This window comes from Camelus bactrianus, chromosome 15, assembly GCF_048773025.1.
Source record: "Camelus bactrianus isolate YW-2024 breed Bactrian camel chromosome 15, ASM4877302v1, whole genome shotgun sequence".
NCBI classification, from domain to species: Eukaryota; Metazoa; Chordata; class Mammalia; order Artiodactyla; family Camelidae; genus Camelus; species Camelus bactrianus.
Genome location: NC_133553.1, coordinates 35,282,364 through 35,309,858, shown reverse-complemented (window position 1 = coordinate 35,309,858; position 27,495 = coordinate 35,282,364). Strand labels below are relative to the sequence as shown.

The following is a 27,495-nucleotide window of genomic DNA, read 5'->3' as shown; positions in this document are numbered from 1 at the left end:
TCACCTTGTCCAGCTTCTGGTAGCTGTCTACATTCCTTGGCTTGTGGTTGCATGTCTATGCTGTGTCTTCATATTACCTTTTTCTCTGTATGTCTTTTCTTCTTCTGCTCCTTTCTTGTATAAGGATACATGTGATTTCATTTAGGGTCTACCCAGATTATCCAGGATTACCTCGTCCTCTCAAGATCCTTAATTTAATCTCATCTTTTATCTTACAAGAATATTCACTCTTTTGCTATAATATAGTAATATTTGAAAGTTCTGGGGATTAGGGAATAAACATATCTTGGAGTGGGGGCACCATTCAAACCACAATACAAGATCCATAATAAAATGTAAGCTTGGATGGGATGCACCACTTACTCTGTGTTTAGTCACCTTTGCATTTGGCCTGTACTTCCCACTCTCTAATATGTCCAAAACCATTATTTACAATGACAGGTATCATCTAAGTATACAGACAAGTGACTGTTTATTGACAGTGTTTGTTATTTCTTGAGAAGAACTCAGAGAAGTGGGCCATGGGCTCAGAGGACTGGTTGGCTCAGTGCCCTTTGGCATACACAGAGGATCCAACAAGGAAAGACCTCTTGGTGAGTTCTGCTCCAAGAAAATAATTTTGGGAAAACTCTATTTTATGATTAAATGCAACTCAAAACCTTCACCAATTCTGGCTTTAAACTTGGAAAAATTTGATGCTTATTTCAAAAGAGAACAGTATGATGGTGCATTAATCAGGACTTTTTTCATTTCCAAGTGACAGAAAAATCAACTGAAGCAGATTTAAATAAAACCTGAATTTATTAACTCTCATGGCTGGAAAATTCTGACTTCAGGTCCAGTTTGATGTAGTGGTTCCAAAGATACCATCAGGACCTTGTGTCTCTCTCCAGCTCTTGGCTCTGCTTCTTTTACTGGCTCTGTTTTCAGAAAGGGTATCCTTTGGTGGTAGCAAGACAACTGTAGCATCTAAGAGCATATATCCTCTCAGATCCAAGGCATGTGGAAGAGAACAGTTCTAGAAAAAACATAAGCAAAACCTTACTAGGGTTTGTTGGGTCATACGCCCATCTCTGAAACAATCAGTGTAACAGGGTTAAACTTGTTCTGATTGAGGAGCCTGGAGAGGTTGAACCTTTTCATGGACTAAGATAGGAAGGGGGGGGGGTTACTGGTGGAGAACCAGGGTAGTTACCATAAGAAGGAAGAATGATACTGGGTGACAAATACAACAAATGACTACCAGAGATGCAGAAAGATCCTCAGACTAAAATAATGAAATTCAAACATGGATTCTTTGGAAGGGCATGTGGGATTTTTTTTTCCAATTGTATATTTTGATCTCTGTTATCCTTTCTAATTGGAAATGAGTCAGTTGTTTTGTAGCAGAAGATCCTCATTTAAATACCATCTCTGCTGCCCCCTTTTAGCTGTGTGGCATTAGGAAAATTACCACACTTCTATGAGCTTTATGTTCTTCACTGGCCCAGAAGTCTCTCTCTCTCTCTCCCTCTCTCCCTCTCCCTCTCTCTCCCTCCCTCTCTCTCCCTCTCTCCCTCTCCCTCTCCCTCCCTCTCTCTCCCTCTCTCTCCCTCTCTCTCCCTCTCTCTCCCTCTCTCTCTCTCTCTCTCCCTCTCTCTCTCTCTCTCTCTCTCTCTCTCTCTCTCTCTCTCTCTCTCTCTGTCACACACACACATGATAGATGTCTTCTTATCAGGACCACAGAGCACCAGAGTCCATGAACAGAATAAGCCTACCTAACACAATCTGATTGGTACCAAAGAACCATTTGCCCCTGCAAGTTTTCTGTGGCCCTTAAACATATCTGAAATTCCTACCATTCAAGTGTTTTCTTTGGTTTAAAGCAATATGTCTACAGAGAGCCAGGTAAAAAATGCAAATAAATCCCACGGAAATGTAACATGGAATCTTGCATCGTTGACTACTCTTCATTGACTGTCTTGCAGGGGATGAGCCAAAGAAGTCCCTTGTGCGATGACTTTTGTTGCTATATGCAAGACAACCATTAAGACCTTGAGAAAAACGATCTCTATGTCCTTGCACATCTATTTTAGGATGCTTTTCTCAGTACTTCTCCTGTCGTTCATGCAGGGCCTTCATGCTCCATGGGGTTACCCATTGCCACAGGGGACTTCACATTGAAAAAACTATTTAGAGTTCTCCTCTTTCCAGGTTTCTCTAGTTATGAAATGTTCTCTATTCTCCATGTTCACAACTCCATGTTCACAATTCTCATTTTCACAGTGGAGCTGATGTTAGGTGGTTTGAGTGCCATCCGATTACTATTTGGTTTAAGTATTTATGTGAAGCATGAATTAGGGACAGGCCCAGCATTCTTTCAGGGGATAGTGTTTATCTTCAATCTTATATTTTGGTGTAACTTGAGTCTCTTTCCTAGTCCTCTAAAGTCAGTTGCAAATGTACTCACAACAGGTGATAACTCCATTTCTGAAAGATCATTGCCTATAGGTTTTAGGTATCACTTAGAAGATAACAGGAGTAGAGCATCCTGAGGAATTGGACCAAGAGAGTTGTCAGTTTTAATAAAAGAACTGAAAAGAAATGATTTGAAGACTGGAAGATTTCTAAGAAAAATAAACCTTTTGGGGTGTGACCATGCATGTCTGTGTCATGCATGTCTGTGTCATGCATGTCTGGGATCCTGAGAACCTAGGGGGAAGAGAGAAGCAGTGGAAGTAGGTCCCACAGAGGATATGATACGAGCAGACCATAGGGCACAAAGACCATTTTCACCATTGGTCTTAGGCAAGCCCTCAGCTTTATACAGAGAAATTCTAATGATATACTACTTCCTTGCTTGGGGAAAGAAAGGAACACTTAGTCATTAAGTTCTAATAAGTTCTACATTCAATTATGCTATTTAATTCTTTCAACAACCTTCTGAAGTTGGTACCATTATTACACTCCTTTTATCAGTGGGGAACTGAAGTTCAGAGGAGTTAAGTTGCCAAGGTCATTGTGGTAGTTAAAAAATATGTCCACAAATTTTTTGACTTGACTTCCTCTTGAAAAGATGGTACCCGATTCCCCTCTCTTTCAATGGGGCCCAGAATTTGTGACTTGCTTCTAGCAAATACAGTGTGGCAAAGTGATGGTGTGTGACTTTTGAGACTAAGTCACAAAAAAGATAACTTCTGTTGGTACTTCCTCTTGAATCATTTGTCCTGGGGGAAACTGCCACTATGTCATGAGGATACCTAAGCCACCCTTGGTTGAAGTCAATGTGGAGAAGGCTCACATGCTGAGATGAGGTCTCTTGCCCACAGCTAGTACCAACTCTTCAGCCATATGAGTGAGCCATCTTGGAAGACTTCAGATAATTGAAGTCCTGGTCAACACCTTTAATGCAGTTTCATAAGGGACCCTGTTCCAGAACTGCCCAGCCAAGCCACTCTTGAATTTCTGACACATAGAAACTATGAGTAAAAATATGTTTGTTGGTGTTTTTAACCACTAAGTTTTGGAATTGTTTATTATGCAGCAATAAGTAACTAATATAGTTATATATTTAGGAAGTAGCATATCAACCATTTTAACTTTGCCACAGTTAATTAAATAGAAACGATGAAGTAGAAAGATGATGAATAAAATTTAGAGTAATCCACTACTTATTTTTTGCATGCTTTTTAACTTTCTCATTTATTTATTGAGTATTTTTACCCCAAGAATTATGTCAGCTTCTGGGTTAGCATTCACACAACTGAGCATCTCTTGTATCTACCACTTAGATCTGTGTATGTATGCCAGACTGGTGGTGTCAAAATCATCTGAAGAGCTTTCATAAATCCTCAAGAGAGTTTAATTTAGTAGGTGTAGTGATTTTGATACTGAGCCATATCTACTACTGATCTAGAGAATTTAGGCACTCTCTCCTAAGCCAGACAGAAAGAATCTTTCTGCACATGTACACAAACATAGCTGTTACAGCTAAAATAGATTCTCCAAGTCAGCCACCATTGTTCAGGACATATATACATGTGGACAATGTGTAATTGTTAATTAAACTTTTATTTTGAGATAATTATAGATTCATGTGTAATTATTAGAAATAACGCATAGAGATTCTGTATAATCTTTACCCAGTTTTCTCCAAAGGTAACCTCTCGCAATTCTATACTACAGTATCACAACCAGGATATTGATACTTTGGTAAAGGCAAGAGATAGAACATTTCCATCCACCAGGAGATCCTTAACATTGTCACACTCAAGCTCCTCCTGTTCTCAGCCCCACCTTAATCCCTGGCAATGAGTAATCTCTTCTTCATTTCTATACCTTTGTGATTTCAAAAATGTTATATAAATGGCAGGATACAGTATGTAACCTTTTGGAATTAGTTTTTTTCATTCAGTGTAATTATCTGGAGATTCATGCATCTTGTTACATGTATCACTAGTTCATCTCTTTTTCTTGCTGAATAGTATTCTATGGTATGGATATACCTCAGTGTATTTAATCACCCATTGAAGGACATCTGAGTTGTTTCCAGTCTTTGACTATTATGAATAAAGTTGCTATAAACATTCATATCCACGTTTTTGAAAAACGTAAATTTTTATTTCTCTGGGTTAAATGCCCAGGAATGCAATTCCTAGGTAATATGGCAGGTTCATGTTTAGATTTTGAAGAATAACTGCCCTACTGTTTTCCAGAGTGGCTTTTTTTTTTTTTTTTTTGAAATTGTGAAGCAAACGTTTTTATGAAGCAAAAAAATTAGCTTTTTGAAGTATGTTCTCCAATTATATGTCAGAAATTATAGCTGTTAAGTAAACTGAATAAACACAGTAAAATTATCACATGAGAGTAAAAATTATCTTATTTATGTCTATGGATGGAGAGATGATTGATGGATAGATAGATATGGGATAGATATGCAGATATATTCATCTTCAGTGTTTTTCCTTACAAGCTTTAAAAAATAGTGATTGTTAAGCCAAAGTAATTACTGACAAGTCATCTAAACTAAGCTAAGTAACAGAAACTACAATAAAAAAAAATAACAGCTCTAATTTAAAACAAAACAAAATGAGCATAATCCAATGCTATTTCCCTGAGATATCTAAGGAAATGAATGATTTCTCAATATTTTGTAATTTTAAAAAGTATTGGATTTAAATAAAGTGCTTTGGCATGTCATGAAAAGTGAATGCATTCAATTCATTCCCACCTGTACATTCCCAACAGCATTGTATGTGATGCAATTTCTTCATGTATTTTCCACTATTTGGTGTTGTCAGTTTTTATTTTAGTCATTCTTACAGGTGTGCAATAAACCTCATTGTCGCTTTAATGTAGATTTCCCAAAGGTTAATGATGTTGAACATCTTTTCATGTGCATATTTGCCATGTGTATATAATAAATCATAGGTAATGTGTCTGTTTATGTCTTTGCCCACTTTCTGATTTAATTTTTTGTTTTTTATGTTGAGTTTTGAGAGTTCTTTATTCTGAATTCTAGTTCTTTGAAAATAAGTGGTTTGCAGATATTTTCTCCAATGTATAGCTTGTACTTTAATTCTCTTAATGGAGTCTTATGAAAAGGAAAATTTTAAAAATTTTGGTAAAATGCAGTTTATGAATTTCTTTTCTTTTTTTAAAAAAATTTTTTCTTTTATTGATGGTGCTTTTGGTATCAAGTTTAAGACCTCTTTGCTTAGCCCTAGATCCTGAGAATTATGTCCTGGTTGAAAGGCTATTTTCCTCTATTTAATTGCTTTTCCATTTTTATGTTAAAAACCAGTGGGGCCTACTTGTGTGGGTCTTTTTCCGGGTTTTCTGTTCCATTGATCGATGTGTCTGTCCTCCACTTACACCACACAGTCTCAATCACTGTACTATACAGTAAGTCTTGAAATCTGGTGTGCTAATTCCTCCCACTTTATTCTTTTTAGAGTATTTTAGCTGTCAAAGTTCCTTTACCTTTCCATATAAATTTTATAATTATGTTGTCTATGTTTATAAAAAATCCTAAAAACCTTATTAAATCTAGAATTTAATAGGAGTTTTATTATCAATTTGGGGATAATTGGCATCGTTACTATGTCAAGACTTTTAATCCATGAACATAGTATATCCTTATTTATTTAAATCATCTTTAATTTCTCTCATTAATGCTTTGTAGTTTTCACATACAAATCCTATATGTATTTGGTTAGATTTACACCTAAGTATTTTATGTTTTGAACTATAGGAAATGTTACTTTGTATTTTTAATTTCAGTAATGTTATGTTTATCAATAGCATTTGGACATGTAATTGTATATATTGTATCCTGAAAACTCGCTGAATTCACTTTTTAGGAGTTTTGGTTTTTATTTTTTGTATATTCTTTAGGATTTTCTAGAGACGATCATGTCATTTTCAAACAGGAACAGTTTTATTTCTTCCTTTCTGATCTGTATGCTTTTAATTTTTTTCTCACCTTATTGCAGTGACTATAATTTCCAACACTCTGTTAAATCAGAGTGGTGAGAACAGACATCTTGTTTCGTTCATGATCTTTGAGTGAAAACATTCAGTCATTTGACCATTAAGTATGTTAGCTGTAGGTATGCTTTATCAAGTTCAGAAAGTTTTTTTTTTTATTCCTGCTTTCTCTGGGTTTTTAAAAAATCATTAAAAGGTATTGGATTTCATCAAATTTTTTTACAATGATTGATATGATCAGAATATTTGTCTTTTTATTCTGTTAAAATGTTGAATTGCATTGATTGATTTTAAAGTATTGAACCAATCTTGCATCCCTGGAATAAACCTATACCCGGTCATGCTGTGTGATTCTTTTTACATATTGCTGAATCATGTTTGTTAATAGTTTGTTAAAGATTTTTGTATCTATATTCATGGGCTTTAGTGGCTTGTTTTTTTTTAATCTTTGTACTGCATTTTGCTGGTTTCTGTATCAGAGTAATAATTAGCTTTATAAAATAAAGAGATTTTGAAGAATTAGTGTTAATTTTTCTTTAAACTGGTAGAATTCTCCAGTAAAACTATTTGGACCTGGAGATTTCTTTTTCGAGAAGTTTTAAAATTATGAGTTAAGTCTCCTTAATAGTTATAGGGCTAATCAAATGATTTATTTCATTAGGTTGAGTTGTGATAGCTTGTGTTTTTCAAGGATTTAGTCCATTTCATCTAAACTGTCAAATTTATGTATGTAGAGTTGTTCATAGTATTTCTTTAGTATCTTTTTGATGTTTGTATGTTCTGTAATGTAATCCCGTTTCTTTCCCAATTATATTTTCTCTTTTTCTTAATTATTCTTATTAAAGGTATATTTTATTCATCTTTTCAAAGAATAGTTTTTTGTTTTATTCATTTTCTTACTGTTTTACTATTTTGAATTTTGTTGATTTTTCCTCTTTTTTATTGCCTTCTGCCACCTTTGGGTTTATTATCCTCTTTTTTCCCTTAGAGTCTTAAGGTGGAGGTTTTGAGACCTTTTCTATTTTCTGTTGTATGTGTTTAGTGCTACACATTTTTCCCAGAGCACTGATTTAGCTGTGTCCTGCAAATTTTGATACATTATATTTTTCATTTTCATTGAGTTCAGTATAGTTTTTTATTTCCCTTGAGGCTTCCTCTGTGAACCATAAATTATTTGGAATTGTGTTGCTAAGTTGCCAGGTTTTGGAGATTTTCTTGTCATTTTCCTGTTTTATAGAGATGGTGAGATGTGTGTGACCAGATTCTGGAAACATTTTTGAAGGTAGAGCTGACAGGATTTACTAATAGATTTTGTGTACTGTATGGGAGAGAGAGAAAGAGAGAGAAAGAAAGGCAGAAAAGGGAGAGAGAGAATAGGAGAAGTCAGTGGTGGTTTAATGTCCTCAGTCCAAGCAAGTGGAAGAATGAATTTGCCATTTATTGAGATGGCACAGGTTCAGGGAAGTGCAGGTTTGGGGAAGTGTGGGGAATCAGGGCTTTGGGTTTGGATGTATTAAATTTGAGACACCCTTTAAGCTAGATGTCTAGTAGGAAGTTGGCTATATAAGCCTGAGTTCAAGAACTGCAGGCATCCTGCCTGGAGGCATAAAATTTGGGAGTTGTCATTCTATAGATGATATTAAAAGATACAGGACTAGATGCGATTACATCTACAGTGGGCATAAATAAAGAAGAAAAGAGTCCTGAGCCCTGGGGCACACCAATATTTAGAGGTCAAGGGGTTGAAGAGAAACCAGCAAAGGAAAATTAGAAGAATCAGTGAAGCAGGAGAACCAAGAGAAAGTGGTGTGCTGGCTGAAAGCTGAGTGAGACAGTGTTTCCAGAAGGATGGAGTGATTAACTTGTCAAGTAAGAATAGAGCTGAAAATTGGCTCTTGGATTTGGAAGCGTGGAGGTTTCTGGTGGTCTTGCTAAGATCAGTTTGTTGGAAGGGGAGGAGGGAGGAAAAAAGGAAGAGAAGACAACGATGGCAAGCATAGACAACTATTTGGAGGAGTTTTAGTGTAAAGGAAAGCAGAAAAATGGGGTAGTGGATAAAGGGGGAGATGAGGTTGAGCAAGGAGTTACTACTGTATGTAACAAGTAAATATATATATGGAAGCCTTGTATTTAGATATAGAATCTGAATTTATTTTGATTGACAATGAAGTCTAAAATTTCATATAGTGAGAAGTCTTCAATAGGCTTGATAATCTTAGCAATAGCATTTATATTTGAAGAAGATTTAGTTAAATATGAGATGGTCTATGCAAGATGTATAATTTTAAAGGTTGTTTCTTTAGTTTAATTTGGATTTGCAATTTCAGTTAGCCCTTTCCAGTAAGAGTCCCCCCAAATGAATATTTACCTAGCAGTGATAGAAAACTTTATCTTTACAGAGTACTTACCAGACTCTGTATCAGAATAAACATGGAAGAATGAGAATGTACATTAGAGGTATAGAAAGGAATGAAAGTAAAGTGGTCCCAAACCCCAGGGTAACTGAATCTTGGGCCATATTGGGACCTGAAGGTGACATTCACATGCAACCCTCCACAGCACTGATGGTCAGCCTCTTGGCCAACTCTACTCCCCTTCCTTTTCTTTTTTTTTTTTTTTAAATTGCTTTCTACACTGAAACGTTTATTTTAAACTGCTTCCAACTTTCCAGTAGCAAAGTCAGCAAAGTCCTTCAAATTAGAATCATTTTATTTGTTCTCCAAGACACTTGGTTTTCCAAAGCCTACAGCTAGGTTGTATTTCCCAGTTTCCCAGTCACCCTTGCGGTTGGCTGGCACCAAAGGAATGAAGGTGGAAGTAATACATGCTGCTTTCAAAGGCCTCTGTGTGTGTGTTAGGGAAGTCCTTTAACAACCACCCATGCAGTTTACAACTCTACTTTAGCTTTACTTGCTTCTTGCCCAGACCTCAAGGTCAATGAGAGGTGAGAGCTTAGGATATTTCCAGGTTATCTTTTGAGCATGTGGATGGCTGTCTAGATTCCCAGAAATATATATGAGATTTTCAAAGCCCCTCTGGGCATCTCATTCCTCAGTCTTTCCTTTTGAAATTTTGATTAGTCTAGTATTTGCCCCACCTGTTATCCATTGCCTCTGGTTAATGTGTTGCTAAAGTATTCAAAAACACATTCCCATCTCCGGAAACTTTTACCACTGGGTGGTTTTCAGTGAGGTGGAATAAAGACAAGCCTTTTGAGTGGAGTCTTCCAGGAACCACCCAGACAGGTGACTTCTTTGGGAATGAGATTTTGAAAGAGCTCCAATCCTGTTTTGCTTCCCCCTAATCCCAGAAATGGAGGTTATTACTTTTCAAACCTGTGCAGAGATGGAAAGTGGGAGATGAGACTAGGGTAAGTTAAAATGCCACAAAGCTTGTTGCTCTTCCTGAGAGCCAGCCATTTTCTCGCCTAAATGCTCCCCAGGTTGCTGCAAGCCTTTGGTTAATATCCAGATTTCTGACTTTTTTTTTTTTCTTTTATGGAGTGGTGCTCTTGGAGGTCCTCCTTCTACCACTTCACACTTTTAATAAATTTTTAAATTTAAAAGTACAGTTGACCCTGAACAACGTGCGTGTTAGGGGCACCGGTCCTTCAAGCAGCTGAAAATCCACACATAACTCAGTCAGCCCTCCGGATCATGGTTCCTCAGCAACCTCCATTCCTCCATATCCAAGGTTCTGCATGTGTGAATTCAACCAACCCTGTATAGTGTAGTATTGTAGTATTTTTAAAAATCCACGTATAAGTGGACTTAAGCAGTTCAAACTTGTATTGTTTGAGGGTCAACTGTATTTCTCACTTTTGGGAGGGAGTGTTTCACAAGTTGCTTTTAAAGTTCACATGAAGAAATAAATCCTTGAAAATCCTTAAAAATAGTAATGGTATAAAAATAGCTCCACCTAGTATTAAGATAGCTTTTAAAAATACAATTATTAAAATAGTGTAGTACTGGTAGTAGTTAGATCAATGAAACAGAAACGGAAGTCCAGAAGAGGAACCAATATAAATGATAATTTAGTGTGTAATACCAATGGCAATGCATGTCAGTTAGAAAGAGAGGTTTAGTAACTTTACTAGCATTAGGAAAAAAATTAACTTGGATTATTATCTAACTTCTTACCGCAAAGTAAGTTCCAGATACATCAAAGATATAAACATAAAATGAAAAAATCATTAAAATAATGAGAAAATAATCTTTGAGTAGGTATATTATGGAAGCAACCCAAATATCCATCAAAGTAAAATAGATAAACACATGTGGTATATTCATACATGACAATAATATACAATGAAAGTAAATGAACTGTAGCTATCCACAACATGCTTGAGTTTCAGAAACATAATGGTGAGTTTCCTTCTATATGGAATTAAAAATGAGCAAAATAAACTATATTTTTAGGGATGCATACAAATGTGGGAAAGTTGTAAAGAGGCAAAAGGAAATGATTATTACAAAAATCAGGATGGTGGTTACTTCTGGGGTGATGGCAATGTTCCATTTCTTGACTTGGTTAGTGACTTTATAGGTGTTTATTTGATGGTAATTCATTAAACTATTCACATAGGTTTATGAACTTTCCCCTATGATGGTTACATTACTCCAAAAAAGAAGAAAAATTATAAATAGGATGTAGTTCGATGTCTAGTATTTGGCATTGTATCGGGTGTATTTTTGTTTTGAGGTTATTTGTATTTTTTAACATCTTCCGAGATTCCTCTAGATTCATAGTTCCTAACGTTTAGAGGAATCTCTCTCTTTTCTCAAAGAGTTCTGCATTCCACTTTCTAGGGAATGTTAGTGTCCATAATTAAATCATATTAGAGAGACATATGGAAAGCCATATGATTGAGTGGCTGCTGTCAAATGCCATTCCAGTGCTGCGTGGGGGTAACCAGGCTTTACTTTTCTTCTACTGTAATCTGGATTTCACTTCTAGATCTATATAAAGCTGATCCAATCCTCTGTTTATAGGATTGAATTTATTTATAAGGATGAAATTTACTTTTCAAGGCTGTGGTAATAGTGGCTACTATGCATTTTAATGAAACAAGACAAATAATAGCATAAATGATTGTTCTAGGACCAGGGAATAATGTTTTTTCACTGCATACATTTAAGGGAAATAGTTTTTAAAAATGGATTTGATGCGATTTCCTGTTGTTTCATCTCATTGTTTGATTTTTTTTTTTTGAACAATGGATCCTGACCTTTCTCCTGTATATATCCCAGGACATTTGTTTACTCACTGCTCACTAGAGGGAGGCCTTTTCCAGTTGTATTCCTTTTCAGAGGCTTTGCCTTCTGCGTGGGAAATGGACTCCTCCAAAGCTACTATCTGGTTTACTGTGCTGAATACCCTGCTGAGTGGTACACAGACATACGGTTTAGCCTGGGTAAGTAAATCTGACCACTTCTCACCCACGCCCCAGTAAACATCCCTTCCCACAGGCTAAATCACTATCACCTCTCCCTGTCCTACTGCAGTAACCTCCCAAGGATTCCATCCTGCCCTCCTCTCACCTTTGTCTTTTCTCTGTATACAGCCTCAGAGATCTTTGCAAAACATCATTTCATTCCCCATCTCAAAACCTTCCAACACGTTTCTGTTACTCTCAGGATAAAACACAAATTCCTTACCACTGCCTTTGAAACCCAAATGCTCTTGGTCCTGCCCCCTTTCCTGACTTAATTTCCTGTGTTCATTCACCTCATCTCCTGTGCTGTAGCCTCATTGGCCTTTCTGCTGGACCTGCAGCGGTCAAAGCCTGTCCTGCCCAGAGCTTTTGTACAGTCTAAACCTGTTGCCTAGAATTCCTAGCCCTGTATTTTGATGGAGCTTGGTCCTTCACTTTATTTAAGTCTCTGTTAATTCATACCATCTCAGAAAGATTTTTCCTGACCACTTATCTAAAATAGTAAGTAGAAAACACTGATCATTGAATTTTTTTCATTATCTGCAGGAGGAACTAAAGTTCTTTACTAAAGTAAAGGTTCAAGTGTTTGTACATTATTTTGGCTCAAACTAAAAAGACAGAGATTATCCTTAATTTTCTTTACATCACACACCTCATTCTCTACATAAGCTTAGTACAGCTGCCTCTAGCTCCAAAATAGGTGCCAACGGGGCTCAGTTCTCCCTGACCGTACTAACTGTATCCTGGTGTGAGCCACGATGACCTCTTGCCTGGACTGCCACAGTGACCTTCAGACTAGCCTTCCTACCTCTGGTCCTGGCCTTCAGTAGCCCGTACTCCACACAACAGTCAGAGTGAACATTTGAAAACAAGAACAGCCAGAAGACTAGTTATGCGAATGCTAATACAGGCATACAATGGAGTATTCTGGAGCCACAGAAACAACCAGATAATGAAAAACAAAAGCAAGGAACATCTCTGTGCTCCTGTGGAGACATCTCCAGAACATGTGGTTAAATAAAAATAAAGTGTGCATGGTGTATATAGTATGCTGCTTTTTATGTAAAAATGGGATAGAAGGACAATGGCTGTGTGTATGTATAAAATTGGAAAAGGAAATATTGGATTGATAGAAAAGAAACTGATTTAAAAAAGGTTATCTCTAGGGTTTGGGATAAAAAGAATGGTAGGCAGAACTGTTTTTTAAGTATAGTTTTGTCCTTTGAATCATGGAACTTTACAATGCGCTCTAAAAAGATCTAAATGGAAGAAAGTCCCTTAACATTGAGAACAAACAAAAAATGTACCTAACTTCACAGTAAACTGGTAACATAGCCATACAGGAAAATGATTTTTGTCAGTTTATAGGAATTATAGAGAATAAAAAAATAAGTCAAATGCCACCATGTGGAAGTAAGCCAGTCTTATATAAAAAGGGGAGGACATTCTGAAGGACCACTGTCTGGTCTTTTCAAGAAGTCAGTGTCCTGGAAAAAAAAAAGTAAGGAGTCTAGTTTAGATTAAAATGGCCTTAAAGGATGTAATCACCAGGTGTCAGGTATGGTCCTATATTAGACTTTGGTTTACATGAACCATCTAGAAGAGGAATTCTGGGAAACTGGAATGTGCCTAGATATCACGTAAGATGAAGATCTGGAAGGAAATGCACTAGGTGTTTGATGGTGGGTTCTTGGGTGGTAGGAATTAAGTGTCCAGGTTTTCTTACTTTTGGTAATTAGTGTTTCATCTTACACAAAACATATATACTTCTTTTGTAGTAATAATAAACTGACATCTGATCCTACTTCTTCTCTGCTTAAAACCTGCCGATTGTTTACTATTGCACTTAAAAATCCAAACTCCTCACAATGGCCCATAAAGTTTGATGTGATTTTTTAAAGTTATCATCCTGTTCACATCTCCTTAATTTCCCCCATCTAGTTAAAGCATTAGCTGTGACACCTTTGTTTTTTTAGACATTCTAAACCTATACTAGCCTCAGGACCTTTGCACCTGTTAGTCCTGCTACCAGAACGCTCTCCCTCAGACCTTTGTATTCTCAGTATTCAAATCATAGGAAAGATGCCAAATCTTCAGAAAAGCTTTCCTTATTGACCTCATCTACAGTAGAGGTATTTCCTTCCCACCCCAATCCACTATCTCATTATCCTACTTTGATTTTCTGCTTTGTAGTGATATTATGTGATTTTTAATTTTTTCATTATTTTAATTCATTTCTGTGTTTCTCCACTGAAATGTCAGCTCTGTGAGAACAGACACCTTGGCTGTTTTTCTCACTACTGTACCCTTGGTGTTTAGTACAGTGCTTGGTATACATAGTAAGACCTCAATAAATACTATTTGAATAAATGAATGAAAGAATCAACACGTGAATGAAGTCTCATACCATCCTTGTAAGGCAGGTACTGTTAAAATCTGTATTTTACAGAGGAGAAAACTGAGGCTGAGAGAGGTTAAATGAATTGTCCAAGGACACACAGACATTGAAGCTAAGGTGCTTGCTTTTCCACTGCTATATGTGCTATCTCTCCACCCCTTTCCCTCCCTCCACTGACGTCCCCTCCCAGGTTCCCTTTCTTCCAGGCTAATGATCTTTTGATTAGACAAGATTGAAAATTGTTGTTTCATATAACAGCAAATGTGGTGAGAGTAGATCTGTTTCTAATTCAGTTGTTCTTGCTTTTTGCCTGAAGTATTTTGATCAGCACAAATACACTTGGCTGAGAGATCGGGTTGGGCATCCTTGTGGAACAGTGAGTGTTTCTGGGCCCATTGGGATATAAGACCAAGCATGCCTGATCCTAGCTCTCCTCACCTCGGACCAGGGTCCTTTCTGTACCAGCAAATGGAGAAGGGGAGTGTATGTATGAACCAGCAGCAGTGGAAACCAGTTTGCTAGGTGCCAAGCTCTCCAGTTACTTCCATGAGAATGGATATGTCAATCAGTAATGCTCTCAGCAATAAGTGACAGAAAACCAGCTCTAAGTGACTTAAATAACTACGATTTTACATTTTTTACATAACAAGAATGTCCAAAGGTAGGTGGTGTCTGCATTCCTTCAGTTGTTTTTTGGTGTCATTAAGGTCCCAGGAACTTTCTTTCCATTCCACTGTTCTCAGCATATTTACCTCTAGTCCTCATGATAGCCACTTCATGGTTTTGCAAGACAGTTCCTGTGGCTCAAGACATTGCATCTGGCAACAAAGGAAGAGGGAGGCTGTAGAAGCAGTTTCCATCTGCCCCCTTTATTGGAAAAGCAAAATATTTCCAAGGAAGCCCCCAGAAGACTTCTCTTTACATCCTCTTTGCAGAACTAGGTCACAAGAACTAGCTTCCAGCCCTCCAGCCTCTATAGTGGAAGGTGGCAAAGAAGAAGGGGTTGTAATTGGCTGTTGAGTTTGCTGACCATGGTTTGATTATTTGTGAATGAGCTGAGGGCTTGCTGTCTATTCGTTTATTTTATTTACTTATTTATGTAAGTATTGGGTGATGGTGGTGCCTCCCTCGCCCCTCTCCCACTTGCTGCCATCACTTGCCGCTGTGCATTTTTAGTCTTGGTCTATGAAACAGCACAGCCCCTCCATTCAAACCTGGGGCCAGGGTTAATTGCCTGCTCCCTCCTTTTTCCCCCCACCTCTGTATCATTCTTAGAATTCAAAGTTAAGTGCCTTTCCCTTTATTTTTAGGAAAAAAAACTTAGCTTGGGAGAAAAACGCCAAAATCAGAATAACTTTTTAACTTCTTCCCTCTCTTCTTTGCCAAGGTGTCTTCTTATTTATTTTGGGAATGGGAATCAACATTCATAGTGACTATATCCTGCGCCGGCTCAGGAAGCCTGGAGAAACCACCTATAGGATCCCACAAGGTAATGTCCCCCTGCCCTCCAGGTTCCCACTCTTCCTTGGGAGACTACACCAGGAATTATGCTGTGAGTGACAAGTGGAGAGGGGACAGACAGGGCACAAACAACCCCGTATCCCAATTTCCCCCGACCTCTCCTCCATATCCTATTCTACTCCACCATACATTTGCATTTCTGATCTGAACTTGAAAAATCAAGAGTAGTACAAGTAGTAGAAGAACCTCAGGAAGGTTCATGACCACAGTACCTTTAAGGGGAGGGGAGTGTGAGATTTGGGATAGGATGGAGGAAGGCTGCCACTTCGTTGGAGTAGGTGAGATTACTGTGCCTCATTAGGGTTCTCCAGAAACATAGAACCAGTAGGAATAGATGTAGCTTAGCTATCGATGTAGATATTGATGAAGGTATTTATTATAAGGGATTGGCTCACATGGTTATGGAGGCTGAGAAATCCCATGATCAGTCGTCTGCAAGGTGGAGACCCCGGAGAGTAGGTGGTGTAATTTCTAGCTTGAGTCCCAAAGCCTGAGAACTAGGAGAGCTCACTGTGCAAGTTCCAGTCTGAGTGCAGGGGACCAATATCCCAGCTCAGAAACAGAGCAGACTCTCCCTTACCCTGCCTGTTGTTCTGTTCAGGCCTCTGGTGGCCTGGATGCCCATCAACACTGGGGAGGACAATCTGCTTTACTCAGTCTGGATTCAGAAATCATCTCCCCAGAAAAAGCTTCACAGACACACCCAGAAATAATGATTAACCAAATGTCTGGGCACACTAATGGCCCAGTCAAGTTGACACAAAAAATTAACCATCCTACGTACAGAGTGTTGATCCTTCCTGGGTTAGCAAATAAAGGTAAATCATGCACGACCGACAGATCTGTCCTCTTCAGCAAGTCTCATTAGACTTTCTAGTGTGTCGCCAGGGGTAGTGTTTGTGCATTTCCTGCCATCTGTATGTTCTTAAAGCTTCAGAGGAGCCATATTTATCTAGTCAAAAATTAGCATGGGAAATCTCACAAATGCATTTTCAAAGATAAAGGTGCAGAATATTTGAAATCCTAACTATTCCTAAGTAACCAGGATGTGAAGTTGACAAATATAAGCAGGTGGGAGTGAATTAGTCCAAGTCATCCTTCAGTATTTTTAGGGGGGTTTTAGTGTAGGTCAGTGACTCTTCACCTTTTTTGATGTAAATATAATCCTTTATTTACATTAAAAATAAATGAATTATGACATGGGGTTAACACAGATTAATATCTACTGATTACAAAAACAATGACAAAGCTACTTTGGATTCAATAACACATTTAAATAAATTTGCATGTTGCTAACACCCTAACAGTATCTATAACAAGCAGAAATAACTGTAGGTTGAGATCTATACTGTTTGCTATATTCATAGACTGTTTATAGACCTTTCGCAATAGGCCAGTGGTTCCTTCTGGGATCTGGGGAATTGCAGGTCAAGAACTGCTGATGCAATGCCACCCTTAAGGAAGATAACTTTAAGGGGCTTTGATTTTTTTAAGTCTTCACTCAGTAACTAGACAAATAGAGAAGAGCAGAGGAACTTCTTAAAAGCTCGATTGCCAAGCTTAGTTTCCAGCTGTTAAGTTAGGTTAGAGAATGGTTTAAAAACAAGATATTCTTTATATAATATGGAAAGAAAAAGAATTGTTCTGGTTAAAACTTTCCCAGTCTAGTGTGGGACAGAAATTCTAAGTGTAGAAATATTCACTGTCATTAGAATGTGTTGGTTTCTAGACATAGTTTTGAGATCAGAAATAGTGGTGGAGAGAAAAGGAAACCTTTAAAATCAGTACAGACTCCCGAGCCTCGAGGAGGGCAAACGCCTGCAGCTCCCACTCCGCACCTGAAGCTTAAACAGAGGGAACTGCTTTGCGTGAGGGGAGGGCAATGGCCAGAGGGGAGTCTGGTTACTTCCCACATCAGTTCAGGTTTTTATTATTTTCACGGCGTGTGTTGTTTCACTTTTGTGACTGTGAACAGTGATGTGGTCTGACGGGCAGTGTGGGTGTCCAGGGAAGGAGTGAGAAGGTGAGAGGCGGTTGGAAATGTTACTTGATAGAACGGAACAAACCGCAGACCTCCTGCAGCTCATCCTTGTCCTGTTCAGAGCCAGTGGTCCAGCAGTTGTTAGAGAGTGGATGGAGCCCATGCGGCAGTTGGGGCCACTCCTCATGACTCTAGGATGTTCTGAGGGCTACCGGCTGCCGAGGCTTTGTTTTCCCTTCTCCCCGGGAGGATTCCACCAAACTCCCATGGCTGTGAAGGCAGTCTCCAGCCCCACATCAGGCCTGGATGCCCTCATGTATTTTGGAACAAAGCAGAGGGGTTTTAACAGGGCAGTGATCCAGTTCTGGTGATTGACTTGTTCATTCTTCTGCACGCAGGTGGCTTGTTCACGTATGTTTCTGGAGCCAATTTCCTTGGTGAGATCATTGAATGGATTGGCTACGCCCTGGCCACTTGGTCCCTCCCAGGACTTGCATTTGCATTCTTCTCACTTTGTTTCCTTGGGCAGCGAGCTTTTCACCACCATAGGTAAACTTTTCAATCAAGGTGGCAGCCTCCACGTTGCTTTCTTCTCTGAACAGGCTTTTATTAACACACAGAGTCAGATTTAGAAACCTAAGAGATTTATTTTTTACAAGGTAAGGTTGATACAATAGTCCAGACTAGTAAACTCTGACTTCTTAGGTTTTCACTGAATTTTCAATTTAGCTGGGTGGCAGTAGCAGTAACTTTTTTTTCTATGAGCAAAATCAAACCTACATACACAGGGCACTCAAGGTGACTTGGGAAGCCATGTGCCGCCTTGTTGAAGAAGGCTTCCCAGAGAGAAGCACTTTGTGTCCAGGTGAGTTAGTTCACCTGTGCTCTGTGTGCTCCTATCAGGCTTACCTGGCAATGGCTACTGTTTGGCAGTGGGCTGTAGGTAAGAGTCAGGAGGTACAAGACATAGCTTCCATTTCCATGCTTCAGTTCAGTTCACCTCCACCACACCTGTCCAAGTGTGTTCCATGGGTGGGACCATGGGTGGCACTTTCCAGAACTTCAGAGGTAATTCTCAGGTGCAGCCAGGGTTGAGAACCACTGGGAAAAAGCACTAGCCCTGTGTCTAGTGTGGCTGCTGTTTTGATTCTAAGTTTGGTGCTAACAGTTCAGGTCATCACAGAGCCCTGGAAACTCCAGGATTATCTTCCCAGGATCTGTATAATACCAGGGCTTATTTTGGAACTCTTCTCCTTCCCCTACCCAGATCCTCCATAAATTCTAATCAGGGGCATTGCTGGCTTTCTGGGAAGGTAGGATCAACAGTTGGGTACTCGTGTCGTGCAATCTCAGGACTGTGCCATTTACTGGTGAATTCTGGGAATTGCAGGGATTTAGACTCCCCTGCAGGTACAGCCTGAAGCTTTACTAACCCCCACTTCCTTCCCATCCCCTGCATCTGGGATGGGGTGGGGACAGAAGAGCTAACTAAAAGTTAACTAAAAAGGTTACATACTAAGTTGCTATTATGCTCGACTAATGTTCAACTAATGATTAATTTCATAGTTTTGAAGGTTAAGCTGAGAATGAATTCTTTTCCTTGAGTGCAATTTATGCAGGGAGCTGTCGGAAGTGAATCAAACAGCAGCTCTCCTGGGCTTGGTGGGGAAGGGGGCCAGAGGGTCCCCAGCCTGTAAGAGAGTCAGTGTAACAGTTGTCTCCCTTTCAGGTAGGGCCTGTGGCCCACCAGACTCAGAGTGGTGAGGGAGAGGACAGGGCATTGCCAGCATTTGAAGGGGCCCTGGTCAAGGGAGGGACAGCATTTTCACCAGAGGATTCCAGCTGGTGCAACAGCAAAATCCAAACTGAGGTCCTGTCCTGTTATGTCAGGCAGCTTCAGAGGGAAGACAAGAGGGCCTCTTTTTTTTTAATAGGGCTAACTGGGGTTTGTGAGAGGCAGCTCTGCAGACTTCAAATCACAGCACGGAAAGCCAGCCACCTCCTGTGATGTATTATTACTATTTGTACCCCAGTTCAAACTAAGGTACTTGTGCAGAGTGTTAGTTCAGAGAAAAGCCTGGTCACTTAAAGAGAAAGCCTTTTTACGAGATGTATTAGTCTCCTGGGGCTGCTGAAACAGATGACCACAAAATGAGTGGCTTAAAAGAACAGAAATTTATTCTCTCATAGTTCTGGAGGCAGAAGTCTGAAATCAGGATGTGGGCAGAGCCATGCTCTCTGAAGGCTCAAGGGAGGAATCCTCCCTTGCCTCTTCCTAGCTTCTGGCAGTGGCAGTAATCCATGGTGTTCACGGCTTATAGCTGCGTCACTCTAATCCCTGCCTCTGTCTTCTCCCCTGTGTGTCTGTCTCTGTGTCGCTTCTTCCCCTTCTCATGAGAATGCCAGTCATAGTGGCTTAAAGGCCCAGGTTGCTCCAGTATGACCTCATCTTAACTTAATAAATTATATCTGCAATGACCCTATTTTCAAAATAAGGTCACATTCTCATATACTGAGGGGTTAGGACTTCAGCATATATTTTTAGGGGGATACAATTTAACCCATAAGAAGGTAACATTTTCTTGGCATTCTCAGGCCTCATGAAGGGCTATTTTCCTGGGAACATGACTAGTTGTCTAGGGTTAACCTTGCCCATGCTCTTTTGGGTCTCTTGTTCCTTGTATTTCTCAACTGAATCCATTGGGTACTTCTTTCTGGCTGTGACATTTGTTTTACTGGGCGAAATATACACGACATAAAATTTACCATTTTAAGACAATAAATTTACCATTCATTGGCATCAAGTACATGCACCATGTTGTACAGCCATCACTGCTGTCCTCTGGCTGTTACTTTTTATTTCTCAACACAAGACACTTCAGCACTTAAAACAGATTGGAGACAGGACAGAGGAAGATTACAGATGGCCATCTGGAAAAGTCAGGCTCTGAATAACTGGGGGCTGATTTATGTCAGGGATTTCAGACAGATGAAACCTCAGTCGTTGACCACAGTTTGGTTATATTTATAATTATTCCTTTCTTGTCTTTTAGGTTCTACCTCAAGATGTTTGAGGACTACCCCAAGTCTCGGAAAGCTCTCATTCCATTCATCTTTTAAAGAAACCAAATGGAAAAGGGACCAGGCTGTTCAACAATCCTGTCGAAAACCATCAAGCTGCTGAACATGTAACTTCCCGCTGTGTGTATGTAATAGTAGGTCTCTCATGTTCTGGCAGCCAGCCTAAGGGTCTGCCTTGGTCTCTTTAGTGTTTCCTCCCTCCCTTCCCGGGGATCTCTATCCTAATCTCCTACTGAAGCTTCAGCAAGACCCTTTACCACGTACAGACACCTGCTGCTTAGCTGTTCCTCCTAGAAAGTGCGAACTTCCCTGTATGTCTTTTTCTTTGAATGACCCGAGTACACGTGGCTTTGTATCTTTTCTTTGTCAATGTAAAATACCCCTGTTGTCAAGAAGGTTTTGAGTTGAGGATAGTGCCTGTAGAATTTGTTAAACGTATACATTTGAGCCCTGTACAAATCAGCAGAGATTGAAATTCTGAAGCTGCACAGACCCAGAGCAAATCTTCTCCCAAATGATAACCCAGTCACATCTTCCTTTTCCTTAGTTAATTATGAAAGATGTGAAATGATTAAGTAGACTTTTAATAGAGGAACCCTCTCTTCACAGTGCTGAAATGCAACGAGGCATTGACCCGATTTCAAAGTTGTGCATTGTCCCAGTACCTCTGTCTTCCTGAAGAGTCCATGGTTTCTTTTAGAGATATCATAGCCTAACCCAGAAAACTCGGGTGGGTTTTTTTTGAAGGTCAGGTTTTAATGAACACAAAGAAGAGTACATGACTCTGGTTGACTACAGAGAGGATTAGTGTTTCACAACACACTGTAAGCTCTCATATTCTTGGAAACTGGTGGAAATATCCAAATAATGAAAGTGTTAGATGAGGAAAATTACCGAGTAAGAGCATATGCCACTTGCCTTGCGGAGACATGTGCAGTGAAAATGAAGCATCACAGAAGCACCCAGCAACTCTTCTCTTCTGGACTTTCTGCATCACAGTCCTCAGGATCTAATCAAGAAGGCATGTCTTGGGGTACCTTGAACATCATTCCTCTAAAGTCCTGGGGACAGAGCCTGAAAACTGTAACTGGAGGGACATCTCTGGGAAGAAAATCTGTCTTTTGGCTCCATCAGTGTTTCACTCATAGTTTGGTTTTCTTTCTTTTTTTTATATATTCAAAATTTCCAAACTTTAAAAATTAGATTTCTACATTTTTTAGCTTCCTTTAAAACATCTTGGCCAGAAGAGCCTGCTAAGAACTGGGATGATCAGCTGGTACATATTAGAATTTGTGACCTCTGTGGAGGGGTCACCATCACGTGGGTGCTGAGGCTGGGCTCTCTAAGGAAGGGGCTGAACATTCGTCTTCAGAACATAATGGTGATATTTGCCTCCTCAGGTCTAGGTTTGTGGCAACTGTTGGTAATATGTAGCAGACCCCTTCGAGAAGTGAGAACCAGTTTTGTCAGATGCGGTGCTAAGAACTGAAATTTACTAGATAAAACACACAAGGCACTCAGAAGATCTGAAGAGTATGTAGATTACTGAAGAATACAAATTGTCATCATATAAATGCGTGTTTTACTGTTTATTAAATGCCTCTCGAATCATGTATGTTAAGTAACCTTTTTTAATTAAAAGATCCCGAAACTCATGAAGATTTTCATAAGGTGTTAATCTGTGTTTGTTCACCCTTTTTTCTGTTTTTTTTTGCTGGTGTTGCTTCCTTTTTCTCTTCTTTTCATTTTGCCAATTTGACATTCAAGACTCTGAGCTGAAAATAAAAGAGAAATATAACTTATAGAGCTTGTCAACCACAGCTCAGATCTCCAGGCAGGTGCAGTAAAGATGCAGGAGAACATGCTAAGGCTGGATGCCACCCCCAGTGTTCAGGAGCACACAGGAGAGTGGGGAAAACACATTCAGTGAAATAAAGTTTAAGGGGTAGTGTGGGTTCTGCGAAATAAAAGATTTCCCATTCTCTCCATGACATTGAAAACTGCCTTTATGAAATCCTTTATCTTATTTCCATATGAAACATCGGGTTGGTCCTTGAAATGTAGTAAGTGCTCAATAAAGGGTAGCAACTATTTATTCGCCTGGTGTGTGAAATCTCAACGAAACTGCTCTTAGCAATTGCATGTTTTTGCCACTAGAGGGTTCTCTCCAGAATTTTTTTTAGGCCAACCCTGATTTACTAAAGTAACTTACACGTTTGGAAATGTAAGGAACTTTATCGTCCTTTCAAGTTAACATGAACATGGACCTTCTTAATTTAATATAGTGTAGAATAAGCTTCATGTAATCTTAAATATTCTCTCGATGACTGCAGTGTACAGTTTTCAACCCAGTTTCTCTTTTAGGGCTACAATGTGTTTGCAGATGGAGTACAATAAAGGTCTGAAGTCTTGCTTGTTCCCAGACATATTTCTCTCTTCTCCTAAGACTAGAGTGCAACAAAAATATGGTTAATTTAGGTTTCTGTGGAGTGGTTTTTGAAACGAGGTGCTAAAATATGACTGGCTTAGCTAACCAGATACTATGCCTGACTCCTGCCAAAACTTTCATGGAGGAAATGTTTTCCCACTGCCCTTGTAGGAGGTTTTGTAATGCTTTGTTTGTTTTCAGAATTAAAGAGCCAAAGCACATTTAAGTCATCAGCTAGTCCCACTGCTTCATATTATAGATGGAGACACTGAGACCCAGTGTTAACATGCCTTCCAAGGTGTCGCATAGCTGGTCAGAGCAGCCGTCTTACCTTGACTCTAAGGATCAGAAGTCTTCTTCTCTTCTTAAAGCACAGCAAGCTTTTATAAGAGAGACCCAGCAGAGCGTACAAGGTAGGTGTGAATTTAAGGCCTGAACACACTCATTCACTCAACAATCATTTATTGAGTGTTTATATGAAAAATGGTAAGGGGTGGTAGAATATTGTTGAATTAGACATGATTCTTGCCCTTTAATGGGCTGCCACTGGATTTCTGAAGAACTCATGCAGGATGAAAATAGCCAGCGCTTAAGTGCTGTGCCACAATTCAGATACTCACTGATTGTCCTGTGCGTTGGGTGGAACCAGCTTCCCTCCCTGTGGGGTGGCGGCTGGGATGGGGAACTGACTGATGCCCTTATCATGAACCTATTTGATAAAATGAAGATGTAGCAGAGATGATGTTTGTGTTTTCACATCACAACTTCCCCTCATCCCTAACATCTTCATAAAGGGCAACATTGGTTCTGCTGTATTCAGAAGGAGAGAGGAGCTCAAGTAAGAAATTTGCAATCAAATAATGATTTAAATGGTTTAAACTCTTCCAAAAACTAATGAATAAGCCTATGGTTTTGCCTCCCTGTAGTTTTGTAATAGCTGTCTTGACTTTCTATGGTAACTTCATGGCCATTTCACCAAGAAGGAAGGGAGAAAGCTCTTGGATGTGAAGGAAGGGACTTACGGACTCAGGAAGAGTTATTTCCTTTCTTGCTTGGCCTTTCAATTCTTTAATAGGCTGTGGGCTGAGGTCCAGGCATAGCACATAAGCAAGGTGACAATAAACGTAGAGCAAAACCTTCTAAAGGAGGCTGCTGATTGTTTTGCAGCATGTATACTATCTCATGATAAAAGAAAGAGGCAGGTTGCCCGATGGTAATGTGGGTGCTTGGATGATTTAACAGCCATTGAGTGGATTTGATTTCTAAATAAGAGACTCACTCTTTCTATCAGTCCACTGGGCTGTGATCTTCAAAGTTTCTGTGCTATTTGTGTTGCATCTCATTTCTTCCCTCTAACCACAGCTTGGAATTCGGATGAGTGAAGTATGTTTTGGGGGAAGGTTAAAGTATGTACTAAGCTGTGTTACTTCCTCTTGTCCTGACCACCTTGGTGCAGAGTTTGGCTTTGCTCAGTGTAGTCAGAGTCTTGGTAAGGATATGCAATATCCTCTCCCACCTGGTAGGCTGGCTGGGAGGAGGAGGGGAACAGAGAGAGGAGGAGGGGAACAGAGAGAGAAGGTGAGGCAGGTGAGGAGTTATATGGGAGGAATGGGGCGAGGGTAGGGAAAGGTTGGCAGCAGAGTGAGGCAAAGGGCCTTGAGAGAGGAGGCCTCTCCCTGACAGAGGGGACTTCTCCCCTTTCCCTGGTGTCCAGGTCTATATAAGCCAGCTCCCTTCCTTATCCTCTGAGAGAGAGACTACGCTCTTCGTGGAGCTCTTTTTTTTTTTTTTTCAATAAGGGAAGAAGCAGAGTTTCTCTAAACAAAAGCCATATGGCTGTGCCTTACAATAAATAATTTAATTGTATTTCTGTCCGCTCACCTCATAAAGAGAGGTTTAAGTTCTGCGCAGCAGTGACACTTGTGAGAAAGAGGTGAAGAAATTGTTCTGAGAAGCCTATGACAGCATCCAAGTTGAGTGAGGCCAAAGGGCGAGGAGAGCAGCCAGAGCAACAAGCATCCGGCGGGGTTTCCCTCCTCACCGGCTCTGTTTTCCTCACTCTAGAGGCCCCAAAGAAGAGGGTCCTGTTGGGGTGCATTATTCCCAACACCGAATAGAAAGCAAGTACCATAAAATCAATTAAATTTTGTTAATTAATTCATTAACGCATTAACTTATTTTGTTAACTCCTATAAGATTCTTACAATATACGATATAGAGTATACATTTGACTGTAAACTGTGTTAAGTTTAGAGGTGTGTTGTATAAACTTCAGGACAACAATGTAAAAAGAGAGATATATAAATAATAAACTAGTAGTGGGAAAAAAAAGCAATCAAAAAAAACTACTCAATCCCAAAATAATGCAGGGAAAGCAGAAGAAATGAAAAAGCAAAGCAAAACAAACAACAAAACCAGAAGGAGAAAATAGAAAATTGTGAGATGGTATCTGCAAGGAGTCTGGGAAAGCTTCACAGAGGCAGTCACATGAACTAGACCCTCATTATGTCCGTTATGAAACTACAGATGAATTTTAAATATGGACAAAACTCCCAACACATTTTATTGAAAATCTGGGATAGAAAAATGTAAAAGATGAAAACCAGCCCTGTAGCCTTCTGTACAGTAGTCATTTGGCCTCTGGGGGTTCCATCAAGTCCTAGTCCTTATCTGGTCTTCTCAGCGCAGCTAATAGCAGAGTTATTAGCAGAGCCTTGTGTAGCTGAAACACATCGTCACACATTGTCAACAGTTCTAACGCATCTCTCCTCCATTCTGAAAGCTATAAAAATACATTAGGTAAAAGCAGATTTGTTCTTCCCTGCACCACTTTAATAGATTCATTATTTTCCTTTAGCCTATAAGAACTGTAGGAAAAAACCAGGTGCCTGGTAATCGCTGAAGACATGTCATATCAAATTTTTTATTCTTTAAGCAAATCTGTATTGAGATAACTGGATATCCACATGCAGGAGAATGGATTTGAGTCCCTGTCTTGCACAATAAACACAAATTAACTCAAAGTGAATCATAAAGCTAAATGTAAGAGCTAAAACTACAAATCCCACAGAAGAAAATATAGGAATAAATCTTTATGATGTTGGATTAGGCAATGATTTCTTAGATATGACACAAAAGCATAAGCAATAAAAGTGAAAACTGGCAAGTTGGACTTTATCAAAATTAAAAACTTTTGTTCCTCAAGGGACACTACCAAAAAAGTAAGAAGGCAACCCATGGACTGGGTATCACACATCTGATAAGGGACTTATATCCAGAATACATAAAGACATCTTACAACTCAATAATAAAAAGATAAATAACCCAATTAAAATGGACAAAGGAATAGTTATTTCTTTAAAAAAGATACACAAATGTCCAATAAGGACATAAAAAGATGCTCAATATTATTAATCATTTGGGAAATGCAAATCAAAAACCACGATTAGATTTGACATAACATTGTAAAATGACTATAACTCAATAAAAAAATGTTCAGAAAAAAAACCAAACCACGATTAGATGCCATTTCACACCCAGCAGAGTGGCTGTAATCAAAATGACGGGCAGTAATGAAGATTGATGAGGATGTGAAGAAATCAAAACACATATACATTGCTGGTGGAATGTGAAATGGTGCAGCATCTTGGGAAAAGAGTGGCAGTTTCTGAAATGTTCCTGAAAATGTTAAACATAGGTTACTGCATAACCCAGCAATTCTACTCCTAGGTATTTTCCTTCTTTTAGTTGGGTTAAAGCACCAAGTGACCTGAAATTGACACTTAGTTAAATATCTCTTGGCAGGAATTAGTTTGTCTGGCTGACCCCTTGTCACAGGGTCTGCCTGCGGCAGGGCAAAGAAATGGACACAGAGGAAGAGCCCTCAGAGGGGAGAGACTTGAGTGGTGCTTGGAGTGCCCTCTGGTGGGGACTGTCTAGATGTGCAGCAGGGCCCGTGGGCAATTGGGGGTTGGGATGAGAATTATGGGCACCCCATGGACTGGGGAGAGAGGCCAGAAATGAAATAAAGGGTAAACTTCAAAGGAGAGAGAGATGATTAACTATAAGGAAGACAAAGAACTGGCTCTGAGTTCCCCATCACTGGAGTGTTCCAAGAAGAGTCTGGTAGATGACTTGAGGAAGGTCAGGTTAAATGGAAGCCATGGTTTAGATGAGCATTCTCT

At 39.4% G+C, this 27,495-nt stretch overlaps 1 protein-coding gene across 16 annotated transcripts in view; it reads left to right on the top strand.

Annotated features, from left to right (window-relative positions):
* The window catches only part of SRD5A2 (steroid 5 alpha-reductase 2), an 87,238-nt gene extending 63,517 nt beyond the window's left edge, over positions 1-23,721 (top strand). For 6 of the 16 annotated variants that reach the window (XM_074378681.1, XM_074378690.1, XM_074378687.1 and 3 more), the window contains 4 exons: positions 11,718-11,881; positions 15,688-15,789; positions 18,201-18,351; positions 20,856-22,538. In XM_074378681.1, the coding sequence (XP_074234782.1) occupies positions 11,718-11,881; positions 15,688-15,789; positions 18,201-18,351; positions 20,856-20,986 (548 nt within the window). In that variant the 3' untranslated portion in view covers positions 20,987-22,538. Of the gene's footprint in view, positions 1-503; positions 594-11,717; positions 11,882-15,687; positions 15,790-18,200; positions 18,352-20,855; positions 22,539-23,570 lie in introns of those variants that run through there. The other 10 variants (XM_074378677.1, XM_074378686.1, XM_074378682.1 and 7 more) reach the window with 8 other exon arrangements.
* The last annotated feature ends 3,774 nt before the right edge of the window (positions 23,722-27,495 follow it).